We start from the raw sequence: 22,260 nt of genomic DNA on the forward strand, positions 1-22,260 counted from the left end.
GCCGAATGCTAGTGTGCAAAGTTTGTTGTCTGGGAAACCAACGGCTGGGGCACACCTTCCATAGACTCCTATGTTAAATGTTAGTCTAGTCATGGACACAGTGAGGCATGGGCTTAGTGAGGCATGGGCTTAGTGAGGCATGGGCTTAGTGAGGCATGGGCACAGAGAGGCATGGGCACAGTGAGGCATGGGCACAGTGAGGCATGGGCACAATGAGGCATGGGCACAGTGAGGTATGGACACAGTGAGGCATGCACATGGACACAGTGAGGCAAAGTGAGGCGCAGTGAGGCATGCAGATGGACACCCTAGGCTTATACTCAAGTCAATACGTTTTCCCATTTTTTTGTGATAAAATTAGGTGTCTCGGCTTATATTCGGGTCGGCTTATACTCGAGTATATACGGTACATACAATTTCATCAACTCCAGCAGACCTTATTTTATAGATTAAACATTAATGAAGTACAGTATCAAATACCTTAGCAAAATCCAGATAAACTATGTCCTCTGGACTTCCACCATCCAATTTCTCACTTACTCCCATAGAATGATAACAAGTTGGTCTGACAAGAATGGTTTTTCATAAATCCATGCAGGTTGTCACTTATGATATCTTTATCGCAGACACATTTCTGTAAAGCGTCCCTTACTATTACCTCAAATATCTTACATACTCTTGATGTTAGACTGACTGGTCTGTAATTTTGTGTCATGCATCTCAATCCTTTTTTGTAAAATGGTATCACATTTTCCCTATGCCAGTTGGAACCATTCCAGTCAGTTAGGTGTCTTTTAAAATCAGAAATAGTGGCTTGGCTATAACTGCGCTAAGTTTGCTAATTAATTGCGGGTATAAGCCATCTGGACCTGGTAATTTGATTACATTATTTTCTCCAGTCTCTTTTGTACCTGGTTTTCAGTTAACCACAGAGCTATTTTTGTTGTAAAGGCTATTAAACCAATCTTTTTCATCTGTAAAAAACTGAAGTAAAAAACGAATTTAATACATCTGCCTTGTTCCTGTCGTTTGTGACCAGTTTCCCTATGTTTATCCAATATGGGGCTTAACTGTTCTTTTACAACTATTTACTATTGATATATTTGAAAATAAAAGAAAATGGGATTTGTTTTACTTGCAATAGCAATGTGTTTCTCGTATTCTATGTTAGTCACCTTGATTGCTCCCTTGCATTTATTGTTGCACGCCTTGTAAATCTGAAGTGTCAAGGATGCCCCTTCTACTTTTGTACTTTTTAAAGGCTTGTTTTTCCTATTTATTTGTTTTTATACAATAAAATGCATCCACCAATGGAATATGATGACTAAATCCCATTTTTTTCTTCATCTTTAAAACACTCACCTTTTGTGCTATTTTTTGGAAATATTTTGTCCTGTTGACTGTTGTACAGTTGAGATCACAGCTTAGTAGAGTTGTATTTTTTTGAGAATATTGAATTCAACAGGCTACACTTCCACACCCTACATAAAATGAAACAAACCTTTTTCGCAATAATACATTTGAAAGTAACACACTCCAAGTTTTATTTAACTAATGCATTTTAGCTGGCATGTATATACTTTACCAATGTTTAGGCTCTTTTCCCACATTAAAAAATATACTTACAGTATGTTGATTGCATTTTACACAAACAATTGGGTTACAGTACTTGCATTAGCATTTAACTTTCCTAGAGAAATTTTATTTTTAATGTTTTGGGGACTGATGTGAAAAGCTTGTCTTTGTAAATGCTGCACAAAAATTGTCCAAAATCAGTTACAGAAAATATGACATACTTAAACTATATTATAATTAGGGTTGTCCCGATACCGATACCAAGCATTTCCCTGAGTACTTGTACTCGGGGAAAATGCTCCGATACTTTACCGATACCTGAATGCTCCTCCATGCTCCTGTGTCCCCCCTCCGTGCCGCTGCCGTCCTCCCCCTCCGTGCCGCTGCCGTCCTCTGTTTTGCTCTCCCCTCCGTGCCGCTGCTTCCCCCTCCGTGATCTGTGTCCCCCCTGCGTACCGCTGCTTCCCCCTTCCGTGATCTGTGTCCTCCCTCCGTGATCTGTGTCCCCCCTGCGTGGCGCTGCTTCCCCCCTCCGTGATCTGTGTCCCCCGTGTACCGCTGCTTCCCCCTTCCATGATCTGTGTCCTCCCTCCGTGATCTGTGTCCCCCCTGCGTGCCGCTGCTTCCCCCCTCCGTGATCTGTGTCCCCCCTCCGTGATCTGTGTCCCCCCTCCGTGATCTGTGTCCCCCCTTCCGTGATCTGTGCCCCCCCTCTGTGTCCTCCTCCGCCCCCTCTGTCAGGATGGAGAGCGGCAGTAGGAGCCGCTAAACCCGGCTCCTACCTTTTCCGAATGGACAGTGTCAGTGATCACTGACTCTGTCCATTCATATAACTGAGCATCGTAAACTGTGTTTACGATGCTTCAGTTTATGAATGGATAGGAGCCTCTGTCTCCTGTCCATTCATTTCCAGTGCAGCTGAGAAAGGGACTGGGGAATCTGTGTCCCTAGTCCCTTTCTCTGTCTTAAAGGGGAGATGTCAGAGGTCTGTTAAGACCCCTGATATCTCTCCAAAGACCCCCAACAGGGCTAAATAAAAATAAAAAATTGCAATAAATAATTAAAAAAATAAAATGTTAAAAATAATAATAATAATAATAATAATAATAGAAAAAAAGCACACACACTGACAATCCACTACCCCCCCCCCCCCAAAAAAAATAATTACTGTAAAAAAAAAATACTGTCACCTGACATTAAAAAAAAAGTATCGGTATTCGGTATTGGCGAGTACTTGAAAAAAAAGTATCGGTACTTGTACTCGGTCTCAAAAAAGTGGTATCGGGACAACCCTAAATTATAATGACATCAATACTTTGCATTTAACGCAGTGCCAGTGTAACATTCAGAGTTGGGACCCTTTAGCATGACATACCCAGCATAAGCTCTAACATTTGACATTTAAATAACAGTGCAACAGCTGTATAGCATTGTGCCAGCTGGGGATGGGGATAAATCTTGACTTGGAGAGATATTGAGGCTTTGTGTAAATTCGGAGACCTCCTTAGGTATTGATATGAGAACAATGGCAGGTGAACTTTACCAGTAATCTTAGATAAGAAAATAGGTTGATTTAGCCATCCTTGATGCCAGCTAGTTCCTTACTTTCCATACCAAGAAAGATCTCAATTGGAGATACAGTTTTTTTCTCTATCTAGTTTCGGACTGCAATTGTATTGAGCGTTTGCACAGGTGCTTAGAAGTACAATAGACATCATATATATTTTACTTACAAACGTGGCTGTTGATGTAATCAATGATGAGTAAGCATGATGAGAACTACTGCTATTCTTCACTGCATTGTCATTTGCCAGGAATGATCTTATTTACGTTGATGATCTTATTTTATTTCTTTGTTTTGATGCCACTGGGTGTGATTGATAATTAGTGACTTTAGTTTGCCCTCTGCCTGCAGGTGTGATGGGAGGTCCTGGTCACCAACGGAAGAGCTAAGACAGCCGGCTCGTAAATACAGTCTGGAATCAGAGCTACAGGTAAGAGAATCAATAAGCATGGACCTGTTAGAGCTTGTGATGAGTGAAATCATGAATTTGTTCCATTCATTTGCATAGAAATGATAATGTTATTTTGAAAAATTACACATCTATTACAAAAAAGACAAAACATTTTGCACCATCAGAACCCTAAACCTGCAGCTGATGCAGAGGAAGGCAAAAAAAAACACTTGATTAATTTTGCTCCAACGGAAAAAATCTTTCCTGATCACCAAAGGAAATTGGGGACTCTCTGGATCAACCATCTACAGTGTTATTTCTCTCAAATATTTATAACTACCGTAGTTATGTTGTTATATTTACAAACACCGCCAGCCTGTTTTTTGTTTTTTTAACCTCTAGCCCGTTCAGGTACGTTGCTTGCGGGAGCTCCGTGACTGTGCCCGTGGGACCCCGGTGTCCCGCGATCGTGTCACGGAACTCCAGAACAGGGAGATGCCTGTGTAAACAAGGCATTTCCATGTTCTGCCTTGTGAGAGGACACTGATCCACTGCTCCCTGTGATCGGGAGCAGTGATCAATGTTGTGTCACTGGTAGCCCAGCCCCCTCAACAGTTAGAATCACTCCCTAGGGCACACTTAACCCCTTCCTTGCCCCCTAGTGGTTAACCCCTTCCCTGTCAGTGTCATTTACACAGTAATCGGTGCATTTTTATAGCACCGATCGCTGTATAAATGACAATGGTCCCATAACAAAAAGTGTCCAATGTGTCCACCATAATGTCGCAGTCACAATATAAATCGCAGATCATCACTATTACTAATAGAAAAAAAAAATGCCACAAAACGATCCCTTATTTTGTAGACACTAGAATTTTTGTGCAAACCAATCAGTATACGCTTATTGCGATTTTTTACCAAAAATATGTAGAAGAATACATATCGGCCTAAACTGAGAAAAATAAATTATATATTTCTTGGGGATATTTATTAGAGCAAAAAGTAAAAAAAATAGCTTTTTTTCCCAATTTTGCTGTTTTTTTTGTTTATAGCGCAAAAAATTAAAACCGCAGAGGTGATCAAATTCCACCAAAAAAAGCTCTATTTGTGGGGAAAAAAGGACGGAAATTTTGTTTGTGAGCAATGTTGCATGACCACGCAATTGTCAGTTAAAATGACGCAGTGCTGAATCGCAAAAAGTGCTCTGGTCAGGAAGGGGGTAAATTCTTCCGGGGGTGAAGTGGTTAAACAATCTAGTAAATTGGCTGTGGGAGACTTTTACACATTTTTGAAATATTGTAATATTCTGGATCCCCGGGTCTTTGAATAATTGTGGTAATGACTCAGAACCCAGGGTGATGTCACTGCCTATTTATTGTAATGACCATATTTAGTTAATGTTGTCAACTGGGATACCCGGCATCGTGTTTACATTACTGTAGTGCTGATGATCTGTCATTTAGTAAAGGGATTGCAGTGAACGAATTTTGGCGGGCTCTGGGTGGTGTGTATATCTTTATTTAACTCTTTGTGGGAATGAGTAATAAAGTAATAATGGGTACTAATGTATCCATTGACCCTTTGCCCTGGGAGGGGCAGATATCTAGAGCCCCCTTTATCATAAAGGGGCTTCCATATTCTGCTCTAAGCCCCCCCAATAGCACTCACACCCTTTTTGAAAGACTGGAAGTGGTAACAAGGCCCTTGTTCTTCTTTTACAAACTGCATCTTGGCATTGCATGCGGTTATTAAGTCTATAATCTATCAGAACACATAGATCCTGATGCATGTATTTAACCTCTAATTACAAAACTTTACATAATTCCAAACAATATAATTGATGTGGGACAACAAGATTTTTGTGGGATTATAGCGGTGCCAAAAAAGAGTGAATAGGACACCTACATATAAAACATATACATTGTATTTACAAATTGATTAAAAACTGAATCAAAAGATTTTACACATCACTTCATTGGTCATAAATTTCCATTGCGTAAGTGGTCATGGAGTGAAGTCTAATCCTGGCATGTTTCGCCAAGATTAGCTTCTTCAGGGGATTTTTCAGACTACCACTAGTCAAAAGACTAGAATAGAGATAAAGTCATATATACCATCAAAAATATCAATATAGCACTTTATACAAATCCATTAGTACATATTTTAGCTAAATATTCACCCTGTCCTACTCATTGCAAGCTTACCAAGCAGACAAAGCTGGCCTCTAATGTTTACTTACCTGACGCCTATTTTAAGTGCGACAGCAACCAGCAAAAAACGTTTAGCGGCTAAAACAGAGAAGATATATACTGCTATAATATATGGCTGTAATGTTTCTAAGCATACACACGAACGTGTTTCTCGTCGTAAACCAGCCCGACGAGAAACACGACAAGGAAATTGAGAATTCCGACGAGAAAAAAGAGAACATGTTCTCTTTTTTTCTCGTCGAGATCCACAACAGTTTTTTCGACGAAAAACATACACACGACCGTTTTCCTCAGCAAAAAAAGCTCTGCCAGCATTTTTCTTGATGAATTTTGTCGAGGAAAACGATCGTGTGTATGAGGCCTCAGTGTTAAATGGGTTGTATGAACCCCTCCTTCCTTGAATGTCATAGCCCCCTCAATCTTTGGGAGTGTGTAGTTACTGTCTGTGCTGGCCAAGATCCTCTGCACCTTCCCTCACCTCCCTATATAACATGTTATTTATAAGCTGGGAGAGAAGCAAAGGGGAATATTAAAAAGTGTCACATGAGTGTGAGATCTGAGTCTGCTGAACAGCTGACATCCCATCCAGTATGACTACAACCCACCGGTGGTCTCAAGCCTTTTGGATGTCTACACAGGGGAGGCAAAAACCATGCTAAAATATGTTAAATGTACATATAACCTTATGGGAAGTTTTTTTTTTTTTATGTGAATTGTCAGGGTTTCTAAGCTGATTAGGAAACATATGTTTACACAAACCATCATAAAATTGTTTCATTAAAAAATATTATTGGGTAATTTAATCAAGAAAACTAAGAAAAAAAAGTGAAAAAGGATGTTTGCTAAACTGACTTGATTTCCCTTTTTTTTGTTCCTCTTGTATGTGCTGTTAGTATAACCCAAGCCACAACTTTAAAATCTGCATCTCTTGTAAATATAACTGTTTTGACAACATGACTATAGAAACATATGTCACAGTACTCCCAGAGCCCCTTGTAAAGGCAATGAGCTGGAGTTCAGTGTAGATGGCATAATTGTTGTGGCAGCAAATTACTGCCATTTACTAAGTCAAGGTCAAGTAGCCCCAAAGATCTGAGAGCCTGTTAGCATTTTCACCGAGTCTGAACTGACATCTGAAGTGGACCTTTCTTGTAACATACAACATATCTTTCTCCATCTGCTTTCTCCCTCGGGATGCCATATTCAGACTGCAATATATTGTATACATGCTTTGTCTTGACAGGGGAAATTATAAGTTGCACATCTGTGATTGAAAGCATAGCTGGAGTGTTTTCTAAGAACACAGGGAACTGTCACACTGAGAATTTGTAGAGAGGCTACCTACAAAGCTACATGTATCACATTACTATCATTTTGATTGATGTATCATTTGCATCTATATCCATACACAAAAAATAGAATTCAAAACCGAGAAAATACAGGGTGGGCCATTTAAATGGGTACACCTTAATAAAATGGGAATGGTTGGTGATATTAACTTCCTGTTTGTGGCACATTAGTATATGTGAGGGGGGAAACTTTTCAAGATGGGTGGTGACCATGGTGGCCATTTTGAAGTCGGCCATTTTGAATCCAACGTTTGTTTTTTCAATAGGAAGAGGGTCATGTGACATATCAAACTGATTGGGAATTTCACAAGAAAAACAATGGAGTGCTTGGTTTTAACGTAACTTTATTCTTTCATGAGTTATTTACAAGTTTCTGACCACTTATAAAATGTGTTCAATGTGCTCTCCAGTGACATGCAGCGAGTGCTATGCTGTGGGCTCTTGCTGAATGAAGCTAGGACAGCCACTGATGTTTCTTCATTAGACCCCTTTCACCCTGGATACGCCTATAGCGAAGCGTTAAAATCGCGGTAAAACACTGCTATTTTACTGCGATTTTACCGCTTTTTTAACGCTCCGCTATAGGAAAAAGAAAAAAAAAATGCAAAATGTAGTCTTTGAAACTGAATGCATAAAATAATTAATCCAAAATAGTTAATATGCAAATACAGTGATACCTATTATAAATAAGGTGCCAAATGTGATATTAAACAGCGCTCAAAAAAATAAGTGAAAATGTAAATCAACAAATATAATATTGGTACAGTGACATAGTGAAAAATAAATAAATAATCCACCCTCTAAGTGAGTCAATATATAAGTGTCCAAAAATCCGTGCAAAAATCGCATCAAAAAATACCAGGTTGGCAAATAAAGTCCATGAATTGTCTAAGTGAACAAAAAAATATATATAAATAGTTCATAAATGGAGAGCAAAGGAAAATAAAAAATCCTTCCCGATCTTCAATAAGTGCTTTCACCACACCACAGTGACTGCGTGCTTCCACCACCCATCAGAAATGCAAACTCACCGCAACAAATGGCCTGACACTTTCGTGTTTAGGCACACAGGCTTGTTAACTGACCCCCTCAGTTTAGTTGATAGAACTCCTTCTTTTCATATAGAGTGGAGCATTCAGTTAAACAGATGGAGATCCGAAGCAAGAAGAAAACTCCAAGATAACAGCCATATGCAAATAAGAAAAAGAGAGCACAATAGTGTGATACTGTAACACAACTTTTAATAACACACTACAAATCTCCCAAAGAATGCACTCACAAAGGTAACTCTTGTTACAAGCAGTGTATAAATCCAAAAACTGACACGGTGTAAAACAAAAAATAAAGATATCCTCCAGGTGAACTAGTGGTCACAGCGGACCAACGAATAGCCCAAGTGTTACTCACAGCCCTTGTGCAGGTGTACTGGAGCCGCTGCTTAGGTAATTGAGCTGGTGGCAGATTAGACCATTCCACGTTCAAGCTTAGAAAGTTAAGGTGTGCGGTTGTGACTTCAGTAATCACTCCCCGCCATGTTTCATCGAAATGATTTCTTCATGGGGTTAAACCCCATTTGCATATGGCTGTTATCTTGGAGTTTTCTTCTTGCTTCGGATCTCCATCTGTTTAACTGAATGCTCCACTCTATATGAAAAGAAGGAGTTCTATCAACTAAACTGAGGGGGTCAGTTAACAAGCCTGTGTGCCTAAACACGAAAGTGTCAGGCCATTTGTTGCGGTGAGTTTGCATTTCTGATGGGTGGTGGAAGCACGCAGTCACTGTGGTGTGGTGAAAGCACTTATTGAAGATCGGGAAGGATTTTTTATTTTCCTTTGCTCTCCATTTATGAACTATTTATATATATTTTTTTGTTCACTTAGACAGTTCATGGACTTTATTTGCCAACCTGGTATTTTTTGATGCGATTTTTGCACGGATTTTTGGACACTTATATATTGACTCACTTAGAGGGTGGATTATTTATTTATTTTTCACTATGTCACTGTACCAATATTATATTTGTTGATTTACATTTTCACTTATTTTTTTGAGCGCTGTTTAATATCACATTTGGCACCTTATTTATAATAGGTATCACTGTATTTGCATATTAACTATTTTGGATTCTATAATTTTTAAAGCAGCAGCTCTTGCATATTTATTAATTTATTCATTTATTTTATAAATATCACTAGTGTTCACATTTATTCTCCAGCTACGCGCAGTGAGGGTGGCTCACATTAGACGGCCCTTATCTCCACCCCTTTTTTCTACATAAAATAATTAATGCTGGGGGATGGTGTAATACCTTTAAGCTGAACCCTTCCCCTCACTAACCAGTTTCTGCCATAGCAAAAAAATCTAAATGTCCTTTTTACTAACCTAGATTCATGGTCACATAATCTTTTGGCTTGTTCCTCTGTAGAGAGGAGTCAGGGTCCTTCTTCAGGTAACCACAAAAAAATAGGAAAACGTATTGAGTATAAGCCTAGGGTGTCCATCTGCATGCCTCACTGTGCCTCACTTTGCCTCACTGTGTCCATATGCATGCCTCACTGTGCCCATGCCTTACTGTGTCCATGCCTCACTGTGTCCATGCCTCACTGTGCCCATGCCTCACTGTGTCCATGCCTCACTGTGCCTATGCCTCACTGTGTCGATGACTATACTTATGTTTAACATGGGAGTATATAATAGGGGTGTCTGGGCTTGAAAAATCGATGCTCCCCGGCCGTAGGTTCCCCAGACAGCAATCTTTTCACACTTGTAGGGGCTACATGTGTTCCAAGTTTGGGGCTCAGAGGACCTACGACCAGCCAGTACCGGGTCCCCAAATTACCATTTAACATGGGAGTCTATGGAAGGGGTGCCCGACTTTGAAAAATCAGTGCTCCCCGGCCGTACGTCTCCCGGACTTGCATGTAGAGGAAGAGTGGGGCTATATGTGTGCCAAGTTTGGGGTCCAGGAGACCTACAGCCGGCCAGTACAGGCTCCCCAAAATCCGGGAGATCAGGCGCAAAAAGGTGACTCAAGTATAAGCCGAGGGGGGCATTTTTTAGCACAAAAAAATTGGCCATTGGCTCCCCCTGCTGTCAATCAAAGTAAGCTAGCCAATTAGGAGAGTGAGGGGGTGGGGGCTATGCCACGGCTCCATGTCTGAATGGATATGTCTGAATGTGACTCAGTCCGGTTGCCCCCATAGCAAGCTGCTTGCTGTGGGGGCACTCGGCAGGAGGGACGGACCAGGAGCACAGTAGAGGGATCTGAGAAGAGGAGGATCCCTGCTGCTCTGTAAAAATCTACTGCAACAGAGCAGGCAAGTATAACATCTTTGTTATTTTTATAGAAAAAAGAAAACAAGACTTTACAATCACTTTAATTTACATTCCTAAAGCAGCTCTCCCACTCAAAAAAGTGGGTTGGCACTCCTAAATCATCACATACAATGCAGGACTAGCAGTGGCAGGAGGGGCAGCTACAAGAATAGTGGGAGACTGGCAAGAAGAGACCAGCAGGTATGGAAACTACAGGGATGGCACAAGGCAAGTATTGCTCTGTACAGGATCATCCCCTAGTAAAACAAGCATGATATTCTGAATCAGCCGGGCAAGGAATATTAACATTTATTTCATGCATGCCCAGAGTTGGGCTTTAAATAACTGTGGAACATTACAAAGTATATTATTTGTTGATGTTTCCACGTTCTAGAACATAGTAGAATAAAGTGATTTTGTTATTATTTGTGGTAGAGAAGTAATTAATACCGAATGTTGTACACCCAGAGGTCACATAAAACACATGTGATCTTTGACTGCTTGTATGTATTGAGGATCACAGATCTGGATCTTTGATGTTATCATGCCTCTGGGTACTGATATGTTAGTATGTGTAAACGTTTCTTTATGGCAATCTGAATTGCCATGCTGATTGCCTCTCACAGCCAGTTTGTCTTGTGTAATATTACAAGGAAGTTCATGGGAAAGCAAAGAGGGGATGAGAGTTCAGTCTTTTTTTATTTTTGGTTTAATCTCTTTTGGCTTCTTATTGTTTTTGTCACATAAAATACCATTCCATATTATTTTTAAGTGTTTAATTTTAAACAAGCCCAAAAGTAGAGTCCTTTGTGTTCACAAACAAAAAAAAAAAAAAATTACTGTAAAATAAATGTATATTCTCTTTTATATAAATGTATTTAAATATATAGCCTGAACTGTTTTAATATATTTAGACAGGATCGTTTTTAATGTTGTGTCTTCACTTCTTGTCCTGATGAGAGTGAGCAAGGAGAGAAATAATTAGAGGAAATCTTTCCAACAGGAACAAAGTCAGCTAAAAAAACAACAACACTTTTTTAGTAGTGTGGGAAAGGAGTCCTGAAGACACACACCATATAAATATATACTTCTGTGTGAATTAAATAGCTAGTTACTACATATTAGGAGAAGGATTACATATAGCAGGGGTATTGAATTAAAATATACAGAGGTTCATTCCTAAACCCGGTAAAGACCCCTCCATCCCAGATAATTACAGGCCCATACTGTAGCTCTATTAAATTTGGACTATAGGTTTTACTAAAATACTTGACTATACTCTCCCAATTCATCCTTAAATTAATTAATAAAGACCAAGTGGCTTTTTTCCCAACCAGGCACGCAGGGGATAACACACGCCGCACCGTCCCAATTCACTACTTATTAGGTCTCCCCTTTACTGGTGTTGCTAAACCTGTCAAACGGTTGATTTCATACATCCTCCTGGCTGTTAAGAGAATTATCCCACTGTGTTGGATATCCAATTTACTTCCTCCTTGGTCCAGGCTCCTCCAGCTCTTAGCTGATATTCGTAGAATGGAATACCTTATGGCTATTGTTCATGATATTATCCCACAATTCAATAAAATATGGGAACCATTGGTCTGGTCGGAATTTGGGACACCTCTACCAGACTCAATGTCTTAAGATGTGCCCATAATATATATAGGGCTAGATTCACGTCGCCTTTACGTTGGCGTATCTATTGATACGCCACGTAAGTTAGAAGATGCGCCATCGTATCTATGCATGCTATTCTGGGAGCTAGATACGCCTGAATTTCAGCTTCCTCCGACCGACGTAAGTGTTAGTACGCCGTCGTATCTAGGGTACATATTTACGCTGGCCGCTAGGGGCGCTTCCGTAGATTTACCCATACAATATGTAAATTACCTAGATACGCCGATTCACAAACGTACTTGCGCCCGCTACGCCGTTTACGTAAGGCTTACGTCCGGCGTAAAGTTATCCCTGCTATATGAGGCGCTGCCAATGTTAAGGTATGGACGTCGCAACAGCCGCCGAAATTTAGGTAGTTTACGTAAGTGGTACGTGAATGGGGCTGTGCGTAGGTTACGTTCACGTCGAAAGCATTGAGCCGACGTATCTTAGGGAGTATATGCGACGTGACTCTGAGCATGCGCCGTTCGTTCGGGAAGACATTTTCATGGGGTCACGGCTAATTTGTATACAACACGCCCACTACCTTCCACATTTAAATTAGGCGGGCTTACGCCTGCCTATTTACACTACGGCGCCAGATCTTTGTGAATACTGGTCTGGGCGCCCTATTTTACGTTGGCGTAGCGCATATGAGATGCGCTACACCGGCCAAAATATACGCTGAGCTACGTGAATCTAGCTCTAAGTGTCCCTTAAGAACTTTCTTGATTTAAAACGTTTGAATGCCCAGGCAATTAGTATGTATGACCTCTGTATTATGATTTGAATTGTTAATATGTCGATTACACCTCTGTACATCCTACAGTTACTTTCAGCTTTTTTTTTCAATTTGGACATTACATTTGTACACTATTAGCTAGATTTAGGTAGGCAGGCGTAGCTTTGCGGCGGCGTAGTGTATCGTGTTTACACTACGCCGCCGTAAGTTAGCGAGGCAAGTACATGATTCACAAAGTACTTGCCTGCTATGTTACGGCGGCGTATCGTAAATCGGGCGGGCGTAATAGCGCCTAATTCAAATTTGGCTGAGGGGGCGTGTTTTATGTTAATAGGGGGTGACCTGACGTGATTGACCTTTTTTTACGAACGGCGCATGCGCCGTCCGTGAACATATCCCAGTGTGCATTGCGGCAAAGTACGCCACACGGTCCTATTGGTTTTGACGTGGATGTAAATTACGTAAATCCCTATTCACGGACGACTTACGCAAACGACGTAAAATTTTCACATTTCGACGCGGGAACTACGGCCATACTTAACATTACTATTCCAGCTATTTGATGGAATAACTTTAGGCCTGAAAGTGTGTTACGTAAACGGCGTATCTTTACTGCGTCGGGCAAGCGTACGTTCGTGAATCGGCGTATCTACTCGTTTACATATTCTAGGCCGACCGCAATGGAGGCGCCACCTAGCGGTCAGCCTAAGAATTACACTTTAGGATACGATGGTGTAAGACACTTACGCCACTCGTATCTGAGCCTAATTTAAGCGTATCTGGTTTCCAGAATACGCTTAAATTTGCATCAGCGTAGATTCCGAGTTAGGTCGGCGTATCTACTGATACGCCGGCCTAACTCTCTGTGAATCACCCCCATAGTCTTTTGTTTTTCTTCTTTTAAAAACTAATAAAAATACAATTAGAAAAAAAAATCATGTAGGTTTGATCAGAAAAAAATTCTGCCAGCAGAGGTCCAAAACCCCCCTTCCCATCACAGCCCCCATTGGCTCTGCCCCTCTTCACATCACAGCCCCCTTGCAGCTCTGCCTTCCCATTCACATTACTGTCCCCTCACAGCTCTGTCCTCAAAATTTACATTGCAGCCATTGGAGCTCTGCTCCCCCCCCTATTCACATTACTGTACCCCCACAGATAGCTTTGTCCCCCCAATTTACATTGCAGGCCCTGCAGCTCTGCCCCTCCTATTCACATTACAGCTCCCCTAGCTCTGCACCCCCCTAGCCCCTGCACCTCTGCTCCCTTCACATTACTGTCCCCCCAGTTCTCTTCCCCCAATTTACTTTTCAGACCCTGCAGCTCCCCCCGATTCGCATTAACACCCCCCAGCGCAGTCACCCCAATTTACTTTGCAGCCCCTGCATCTCTTTCCCACCCCCATTTACACTACAGCGTTTGCAGCTCTGTTCCTTCACCCTCCTACCTTACTTGGGCACAAAGCAGATAGTGAGTGTAAACACAGCTCTGCATTAAGGGGGGATCGGCAGCTGCTGGAGTTAACTTTTCAAGTTAACCACCAGGTAATTGGTGTCTGGGACCGCCCTTCATTCTAACAACTTCAAAATGTGACTTTGGCAGCTCCTGCACCTGCCCTCTATCCTAAGCAGCTGTGCCTCCTGGCTATCTAGCCTGCCCCCCCACTCTCCTTTGATACTCTCATAAGTGACAGCGGCTGAGGCCAAAAACTGGCTCTTAAATGGCGGGCCGGATAGAACAGTCACAGGGGCTGGACCGCGTGCCACCCTTTAGGGATGCAGAGAGAGCGCAGAGAGATGACCGCATCAGCCTGTTGCTGCTCCTTTACTTTACAATTACAGGCTGGAAATAGGGAGGGAGACTAGGGTGCATTTCTTAACTATAACAGAAAAAAGTCAGGTTCTCAGGCCAGTTTTGATGTCTATTATGCTTGTGTAAATCTCAGGACGAGTTGGACAGAAATACAGATCCAATGATAAATAAGCCAATGCCCATATATGTACTTCAACTGTGTACTTAAAGTCGATGTAAATCAGAATTATGAAATTTGACCTAGGCACATATATCTGTAGAGTTTACTTATCTCTCTCCAAAGCCCTCGGTCCCATGTTTTACTTGTATCTATGTTCCTCTGCCTATGTGGAAGGAGGGGGGGTGCCTTTCCTACAATGATCTGTCACACAGTGTATGCCAAGACTACACTCCCACTGCTGGAACAGAAAGAAAAAATTCTAACACAATGTTCACTTTCTAAAGAATATTGCAAGCTAAAGGCAGAAGATATACACGTAAAACCTATGTAGGGAGCTTTATTTCATCCCTGTGCATCATCTGAGGCTGTTCACTTCACTGGGTATATGTGACAGTTTACATCCACTTTAAATAAACACATTAAATATTCCAATGGAGGCTTAGAAGCACGATTTGAGAAATGGAGGCACACATCTTGATGTACTGTATATACAGTACTATCTGTAATGTATATGCGTCTTCAATTCCCACCTGTCCTAAATTCATAACCAAGCTATGCTATATAGGTGCTGAAATAAAATGATGGTAAATGAAAATAGATGATATGCTTGTCAGAATTCATAAGAATTGTAACTTTTCTTTCCCCATATACCCACTGTGATTATTTATTTATTTTTAGCATTTTTTATATATTTTTTAAAAACCATGGAAGAAATGTTAGAAATAATGTCAAAGACTAAACAGTTTAGTGGTCTTTTTTACAATATTGCATATCACATTTTTTTAAGTGGAAGCGTGCTTCTTGGTTTTTCCATTTTGAGATCCAGTTTACAAATCTTTATATTAAAATGTATTTTACGTGTTAGAAGGAGGCTGAATGATGGATGATCTCATATGTTGGCATCAGATGTGATTAAGAGTCTCTCGAGATCAGCTTACTCTTTGTTAAAGAACTAACTTGAAGCTACTGGTACAGTCATTGAAGCCAACCACACATTTACAAGCAATTTTTTAATGTTTTTAAGTCACATATCACTAGTCTGGACTCTTTCTGATGCATGTTGAGGTCAGATTACTGCTTGGATTCTTAAAGTACAAGCCAGGACTCGCTGACTGAGTAAATTATCGAAGGGCTTTCTACTGTGTTGTAAACGTCCAAATTTAGCAACTTATGAGTAAAAAAAAAGTGACTTTTATTTGCTTTCAACTGTAAAGCATGATGTCATGTTGTTAAATGTATTTGCCATTTGGTGACCTTTTGGTAAGGAATTGAGAATTATTCATCTGACACCTAAGTTATAGTGCAGTGTGAAACTATTTGCCCCTTGTCTGGTGTTAAGTGTTAGCACGTTGTTTTTAATTCCTATGCATATAATTGGGTATTGCAGTGTACTGGTTAGGTTAGCAAATGAGCATACTACTTTTTCATTGAATCCAACCCCTAGTTTGTACAAAACAATTAATGACTGATTTTGATCTAAATGTACCAATCCACCTATATTGAGGGAGCACATTGTACCAAGAGGAAAGACAACCTCTATAAAAAACTTTCCACATAAGTATTATGCTATACACAAGATAACAAGGCTACATATATGTTTTCAGAAATCAAGGTGGCATTCTACTGCAGCAGCTGACCTGCCGAAAAACAAGATGCATTGTTTAACCACTTGCTTACTGGGCACATAAACCCCCTTCGTTCCCAGGCGAAATCTCAGCGTCCGGCACTGCGTCGCTTTAACTGACAATTGCGCGACGTCGTGCGACGTGGCTCCCAAACAAAATTGGCGTCCTTTTTTCCCCACAAATAGAGCTTTCTTTTGGTGGTATTTGATCACCTCTGCGGTTTTTATTTTTTGCGCTATAAACAAAAAAAGAGCGACAATTTAAAAAAAAAAAATATATATATATATATATATATATATTTACTTGTTGCTATAATAAATATCCCAATTTTTTTTTAAAAAAACTCTTTTTTTTCTCAGTTAAGGCCGATACGTATTTTTCGACGTATTTTTGTAAAAAAAAAAAAAAATCGCAATAAGCGACTGGTTTGCGCAAAAGTTATAGCGCCTACAAAATGGGGAACAGAATTATGTTTTTTTTTATTATTTTTTTTTTTACTAGTAATGGCGGCGATCTGCGATTTTTATTGGGACTGGGATATTGCGGCGGACGTATCGGACACTTTTGACACAAATTTGGCGCCATTCACATTTATTCAGCGATCAGTGCTATAAAAATGCACGAATTACTGTATAAATGTGACTGGCAGTGAAGGGGTTAACACTAGGGGGTGAGGAAGGGGTTAACTGTGTAGCCTGGGTGTGTTATAACTGTGTGGGGGGAGGGGGGTGACTGGGGGAGGTGACCGATGCTGTGTCTCTATGTACAAGAGACACAGATCGGTCTCCTCTCTCCCTGACAGGACGTGAAGCTCTGTGTTTACACACAGAGCTCCACGTCCCTGCTGTCACCTGCCGTGTCACCGACGATCGCGTGTACCCGGCGGACATCGCGGCCGCCAGGTACACGCATCGGGTCTTCGGCGATGCGCCGGGACAGTTTTTACCCGCCGCGCGCCACCCAGTGGCGCGCGCGGGTAATGCACATAAAAGGCTGTGTTTAAACGGCCACTTGGCACTTGAGAGCCGCGCTGCGGACGTATTTTGTCTATAGCGCGGATCTCAAGTGGTTAAAGAAAATGAAATAAATAATAATAATGCTACCGGTCCATTGTGATCCACAATACATTCATGTAATCTTTAACCACTTAACCTCCCTGGCGGTATGATTCTGTCTGGAATTACGTACCAAAAGCGGTACAATTATTTTGCAAGGAAATTTGGCATTTTATACTGTAGGCCTGTAATTCTTAGGAATAACTCATTTAAATCTGACCAAACAAGAGTCTAGTAGGCATCCCGGGTATGAATTTTTTTTTAAAATATTTTTATAAATTATAATATAATAAATAATTATAACAATCACTGAAATTTGCTCAGTTGCAGAATTGTCGCTGTCATTACTTTTATTTTTTTATGACGAATTTCCCCACAAATCGCTATCGCACAATTCTGCAAGTGATTATAATTTATTTGATGAGCGCAAACTAAAGATCTAAAAGTGAATATAAAGACAGTCCATAGGGGACTGATAACAATCAATAAAGATATGCAATGAATTCAAAATTAGTGAAATAACCCAAAACTGATAATAAATCCAAAAATAAAAGTCCAAATATATAAATCAAAGTTTGGATAAATAAATCTGGTGTGCCAGTGATAAACAAAACTTCTGCACTTCGGGCATCAATGTGGACAATCTTGATAACTCTTTGCTTAGCCTGGGCTCACGGAGCACTTACCTCCAGACACTAGGTCATGCGTATCAACGAAATCCTCCTAAAACTGGAACAGAATCCAAACAGTGGGTAACTCGTATCAAGAGCAAATGTAGAAATAAAAAGCTCTCATGGTGAAGTATGCAAGCACTTAAAATTTAATAAAGGTAAAAATGTGCTTACATTGAAAAAACGAATAAAACGCCAAACAGCGGCACTTCCGGTGGACGGTCAGGGTGTCACGTCACTTCCGGTCACGTCTAACCTTATGCATTACGTCACGACACGTGACTTCATCATGACGTGACCGGAAGTGACGTGACACCCTGACCGTCCACCGGAAGTGCCGCTGTTTGGCATTTTATTCGTTTTTTCAATGTAAGCGCATTTTTACCTTTATTAAATTTTAAGTGCTTGCATACTTCACCATGAGAGCTTTTTATTTCTACATTTGCTCTTGATACACCTTGTGGCTATCCTGTGGAGTCGACTTCGCTGCGCCTGGACCGATACTGGTATTGGATACAGAGAACGCCCCTCGATTCTATCTCAGCACTGGGAAGATTCCGTGCAACACGAGTTACCCACTGTTTGGATTCTGTTCCAGTTTTAGGAGGATTTCGTTGATACGCATGACCTAGTGTCTGGAGGTAAGCGCTCCGTGAGCCCAGGCTAAGCAAAGAGTTATCAAGATTGTCCACATTGATGCCCGAAGTGCAGAAGTTTTGTTTATCACTGGCACACCAGATTTATTTATCCAAACTTTGATTTATATATTTGGACTTTTATTTTTGGATTTATTATCAGTTTTGGGTTATTTCACTAATTTTGAATTCATTGCATATCTTTATTGATTGCCATCAGTCCCCTATGGACTGTCTTTATATTCACTTTTAGATCTTTAGTTTGCGCTCATCATTCTTTATTCAGACCCTTATTTGTTGTTAGCACATTTTAGATTTGAGCAGCATTTTGTTTTTCACTGGTCACTTTTAATTTTCACTGTTGGCTAGCGCTTTAGTCACCCACTTGTTTATTCGATTATAATTTATTATCGCTGTTTTCTAGCTGCTCTAAAACCATTTTTGACATAAAGCCTAGGTTCACACTGCTGCAAATTCAAAATCGCGGTAAAATGCGCGATTTTACCGCGATTTCGCGGCTGCGATTTTTCCGCGATTTCGGACGCAATTTAATGTAAATCGTGGCCCGAAATCGCAAAAATTAGTACAGGAACTACTTTTTGAAATCGCAGATGCGGCGTCGCAGTGATTAGGACAGTGCCATTGCCGACAATTGCCGCCGATTTGAGATGCGATTTGACATGTCAAATCGCATCTCAAATCGTTCCAAATCGTACCCAGTGTGAACCAGGGCAAAGGGACACTTTTGGTTGCTATGAACAATGAACAATCTACAGTTTGCAGGCAGAAAGAACAGTTTTTATTATATAAAACAACATGTAGGGCACTGGGCAGACCACTAGGGACAAGGGGGGTGTGTATTTTTTACATACAGTACTGTAATCTATAAGATTACAGTATACTGTATGTAATGTGTTTGTTTATTTTTTTGAATTTGGCGCCGTTCTCCGCCCCCGTGCGTCGTAACGTCGGACACTGGGGACACTGTGAATCAAGCGAGCACCCACTCGCTCACACAGCGGGGATGCATCGCAGGATCCAGGGACAAGGTAAGTAATTCCCTGTCTGTGGATGCTGCAAAAGGTAACCCGCGCCGCTGCACGCTCTGCACATCTACCCCAAGCGTGACTCGGGGATACCGATCCTAACATGGAAGAACCACCCCGAGTCACGCTCGGGGATACCGCTAAAGGGGTTAAGACCCGGACCAATATGCAGGTTAAGGACCTTGCCCCTTTTTGCGATTCGGCACTGCGTTGCTTTAACTGACAATTGCGCGGTCGTGCGACGTGGCTCCCAAACAAAATTGGCGTCCTTTTTTTCCCACAAATATATATTTCTTTTGGTGGTATTTGATCATCTCTGCGGTTTTTATTTTTTGCGCTATAAACAAAAATAGAACGACAATTTTGAAAAAATTCTATATTTTTTACTTTTTGCTATATTAAATATCCCCAAAAAAGATATAAATTATTTTTTTTTCCTCAGTTTAGGCTGATGCGTATTCTTCTACCTATTTTTTGGTAAAAAAAATCGCAATAAGCGTTTAACGATTGGTTTGCGCAAAATTTATAGCGTTTACAAAATAGGGGATAGTTTTATGGCATTTTTATTAATATTTTTTTTTTTTTACTACTAATGGCGGCGATCAGCGATTTTTTTCGACATTATGGCGGACAATTTTTACACATTTTTGGGACCATTGTCATTTTCACAGCAAAAAGTGCTATAAAAATGCATTGATTACTGCATGGATCCAAGGACTGGTTGCCATCTCACAGTCTTTCTTGAGGTTTTTAGCAAGATTTAAAGTGGATGTAAACCCGATTCATTAAAGCGGGGGTTCTGCAGGTTTTCGTTTTTTTTTTTTTTTTAAATCCCTCGGGCGCTCTTACCTTGTGAAAACAGCCACTTGTGTGTCCCACTGTTATAGCCGCCCGCATTGTGTTTGGCCCGCAAACGATACTTTATAAAATTAGTAGATGGACGTTTCCATCTTCAGTGTGGGCACTCTAAAGCCCAGCAGGCATTTACACCTGTGTTCCCTCACCTAAAATGGCAAATTAGGATCCGCCCTGGTCACATGACCCGCTTGCCGAGTCACCTGACCCGCGAGATTACGCTACAGCGCGTCTCCTGAGAGTCTCGAGACATCGCACTGATCGGGGAAAACTAAAGGCACGCCCACTCCCGCGGGGAAAGGATCCAGGAGGAAGACAAAAGGCTGCCGAATCAAGGTAAGGAAACAGAAAAAAAAAAAAAAAAAGGACGGATTGTACATTAACGATGGGTAATAGTATGGATAAAACAAACTTGAATTTTAGGGTGAACCTCCGCTTTAAATTTCATCTAAAGTAACCCACCCTCTTTGCCCCAGATGCAAACTAACTTGAGCCTACAGCCCTAGACTGCCACAATGCTTATATCCAGCTGCCAAAATCTTCTGGCTTTGCTAGAAACTTAGAGCCCAATGGACTTCTATGGAACTCTCCATCCTACTAGGCTCAAGAAATAGTCCCATCCAGATTGATTTAACTGGCACTGCCCAGGGCTGTCTTTGTGAGAGGGCACACCTGGGCATTGCCCAGGGGCCCCAGCTGCATGGGGGGCCCTGCACTTTCCACAAAGCAGATGGTCCTTGAGCCCAGGCTTCCCTGAAAATTGGGGGCCCCATGATGTCCCTGAGAGTGATGGGGGGGTATCTGGGGTGTAGAGGGGTCAGAGTGCTGGGGAGGCATCAATCTAGCAGATATATTATATGCACAGGACATCTTTCTTACGTTATGTATTGTGACAGGGTACACGACTCTGTGTATGTCAGTGAGAGGTTGGAAAGGGCAACAGGTAAACCTCCTCTCCCTCTATATTAATTAGCCTGCACCTGAGAGTGAGGAGGGAGAGTGAGAGCGAGATACAGACTGCACTGGATGGACACAGACTGGAGAGGGTCTGCGTATTCGTGGAATTAAGGTCTGTCAGAACAAATGCTTATATCGGACTGTGTTTTTGTTTGTTTATACTAGAAGCCGGAATAGCCGATCTAGTAAAGCGTAGTGAGGGACGCTCTTGTTTAGTTAGCCTCATAAGGTGGAGTAGGCCTATTTATTTGTGTTTTTTTCATTGGACGCAATAAAGCTGCATTTATTCGCCATTTCTGTTTAAAGACCAGTGACTTTCCTACATTATGTAGTATTTTCCCACTGTTTCTTTGCTGTACAGAATGATTGTTCATGTAGTTAATGTGGAGCTCCACCCAAAAGGTGCCTCCTACCTACTTGATGTCTGTTAACCTGCACTGTCTCCATTGTAGGAGCCCCAGAGCATTACTTTGCCCAGGGGCCCATGATGCTATTAAGACAGCCCTGGCACTGCCAATGGCAAGATGTTTTCAGCTGCCATATGTCAATATTGTGGCATGCAGTAGCTGTGAGGTTCAGTTGAGTATGCATCTGGGGAGGAGAAGGGTGGGTTGCTTTAGGACAGGAGGTCTAGCCAGGCA

At 41.2% G+C, this 22,260-nt stretch overlaps 1 protein-coding gene across 1 annotated transcript in view; it reads left to right on the top strand.

The window, feature by feature from the left end:
- The window catches only part of PDLIM4 (PDZ and LIM domain 4), a 234,194-nt gene that overhangs the window by 125,425 nt on the left and 86,509 nt on the right, over positions 1–22,260 (top strand). Inside the window, exon 3 of the mRNA XM_040344644.1 lies at positions 3,491–3,569. Within this exon, the coding sequence (XP_040200578.1) occupies positions 3,491–3,569 (79 nt within the window). The remainder of the gene's footprint in view (positions 1–3,490; positions 3,570–22,260) is intronic.

Source organism: Rana temporaria, chromosome 3 (genome assembly GCF_905171775.1).
Source record: "Rana temporaria chromosome 3, aRanTem1.1, whole genome shotgun sequence".
Classification (NCBI taxonomy): Eukaryota; Metazoa; Chordata; class Amphibia; order Anura; family Ranidae; genus Rana; species Rana temporaria.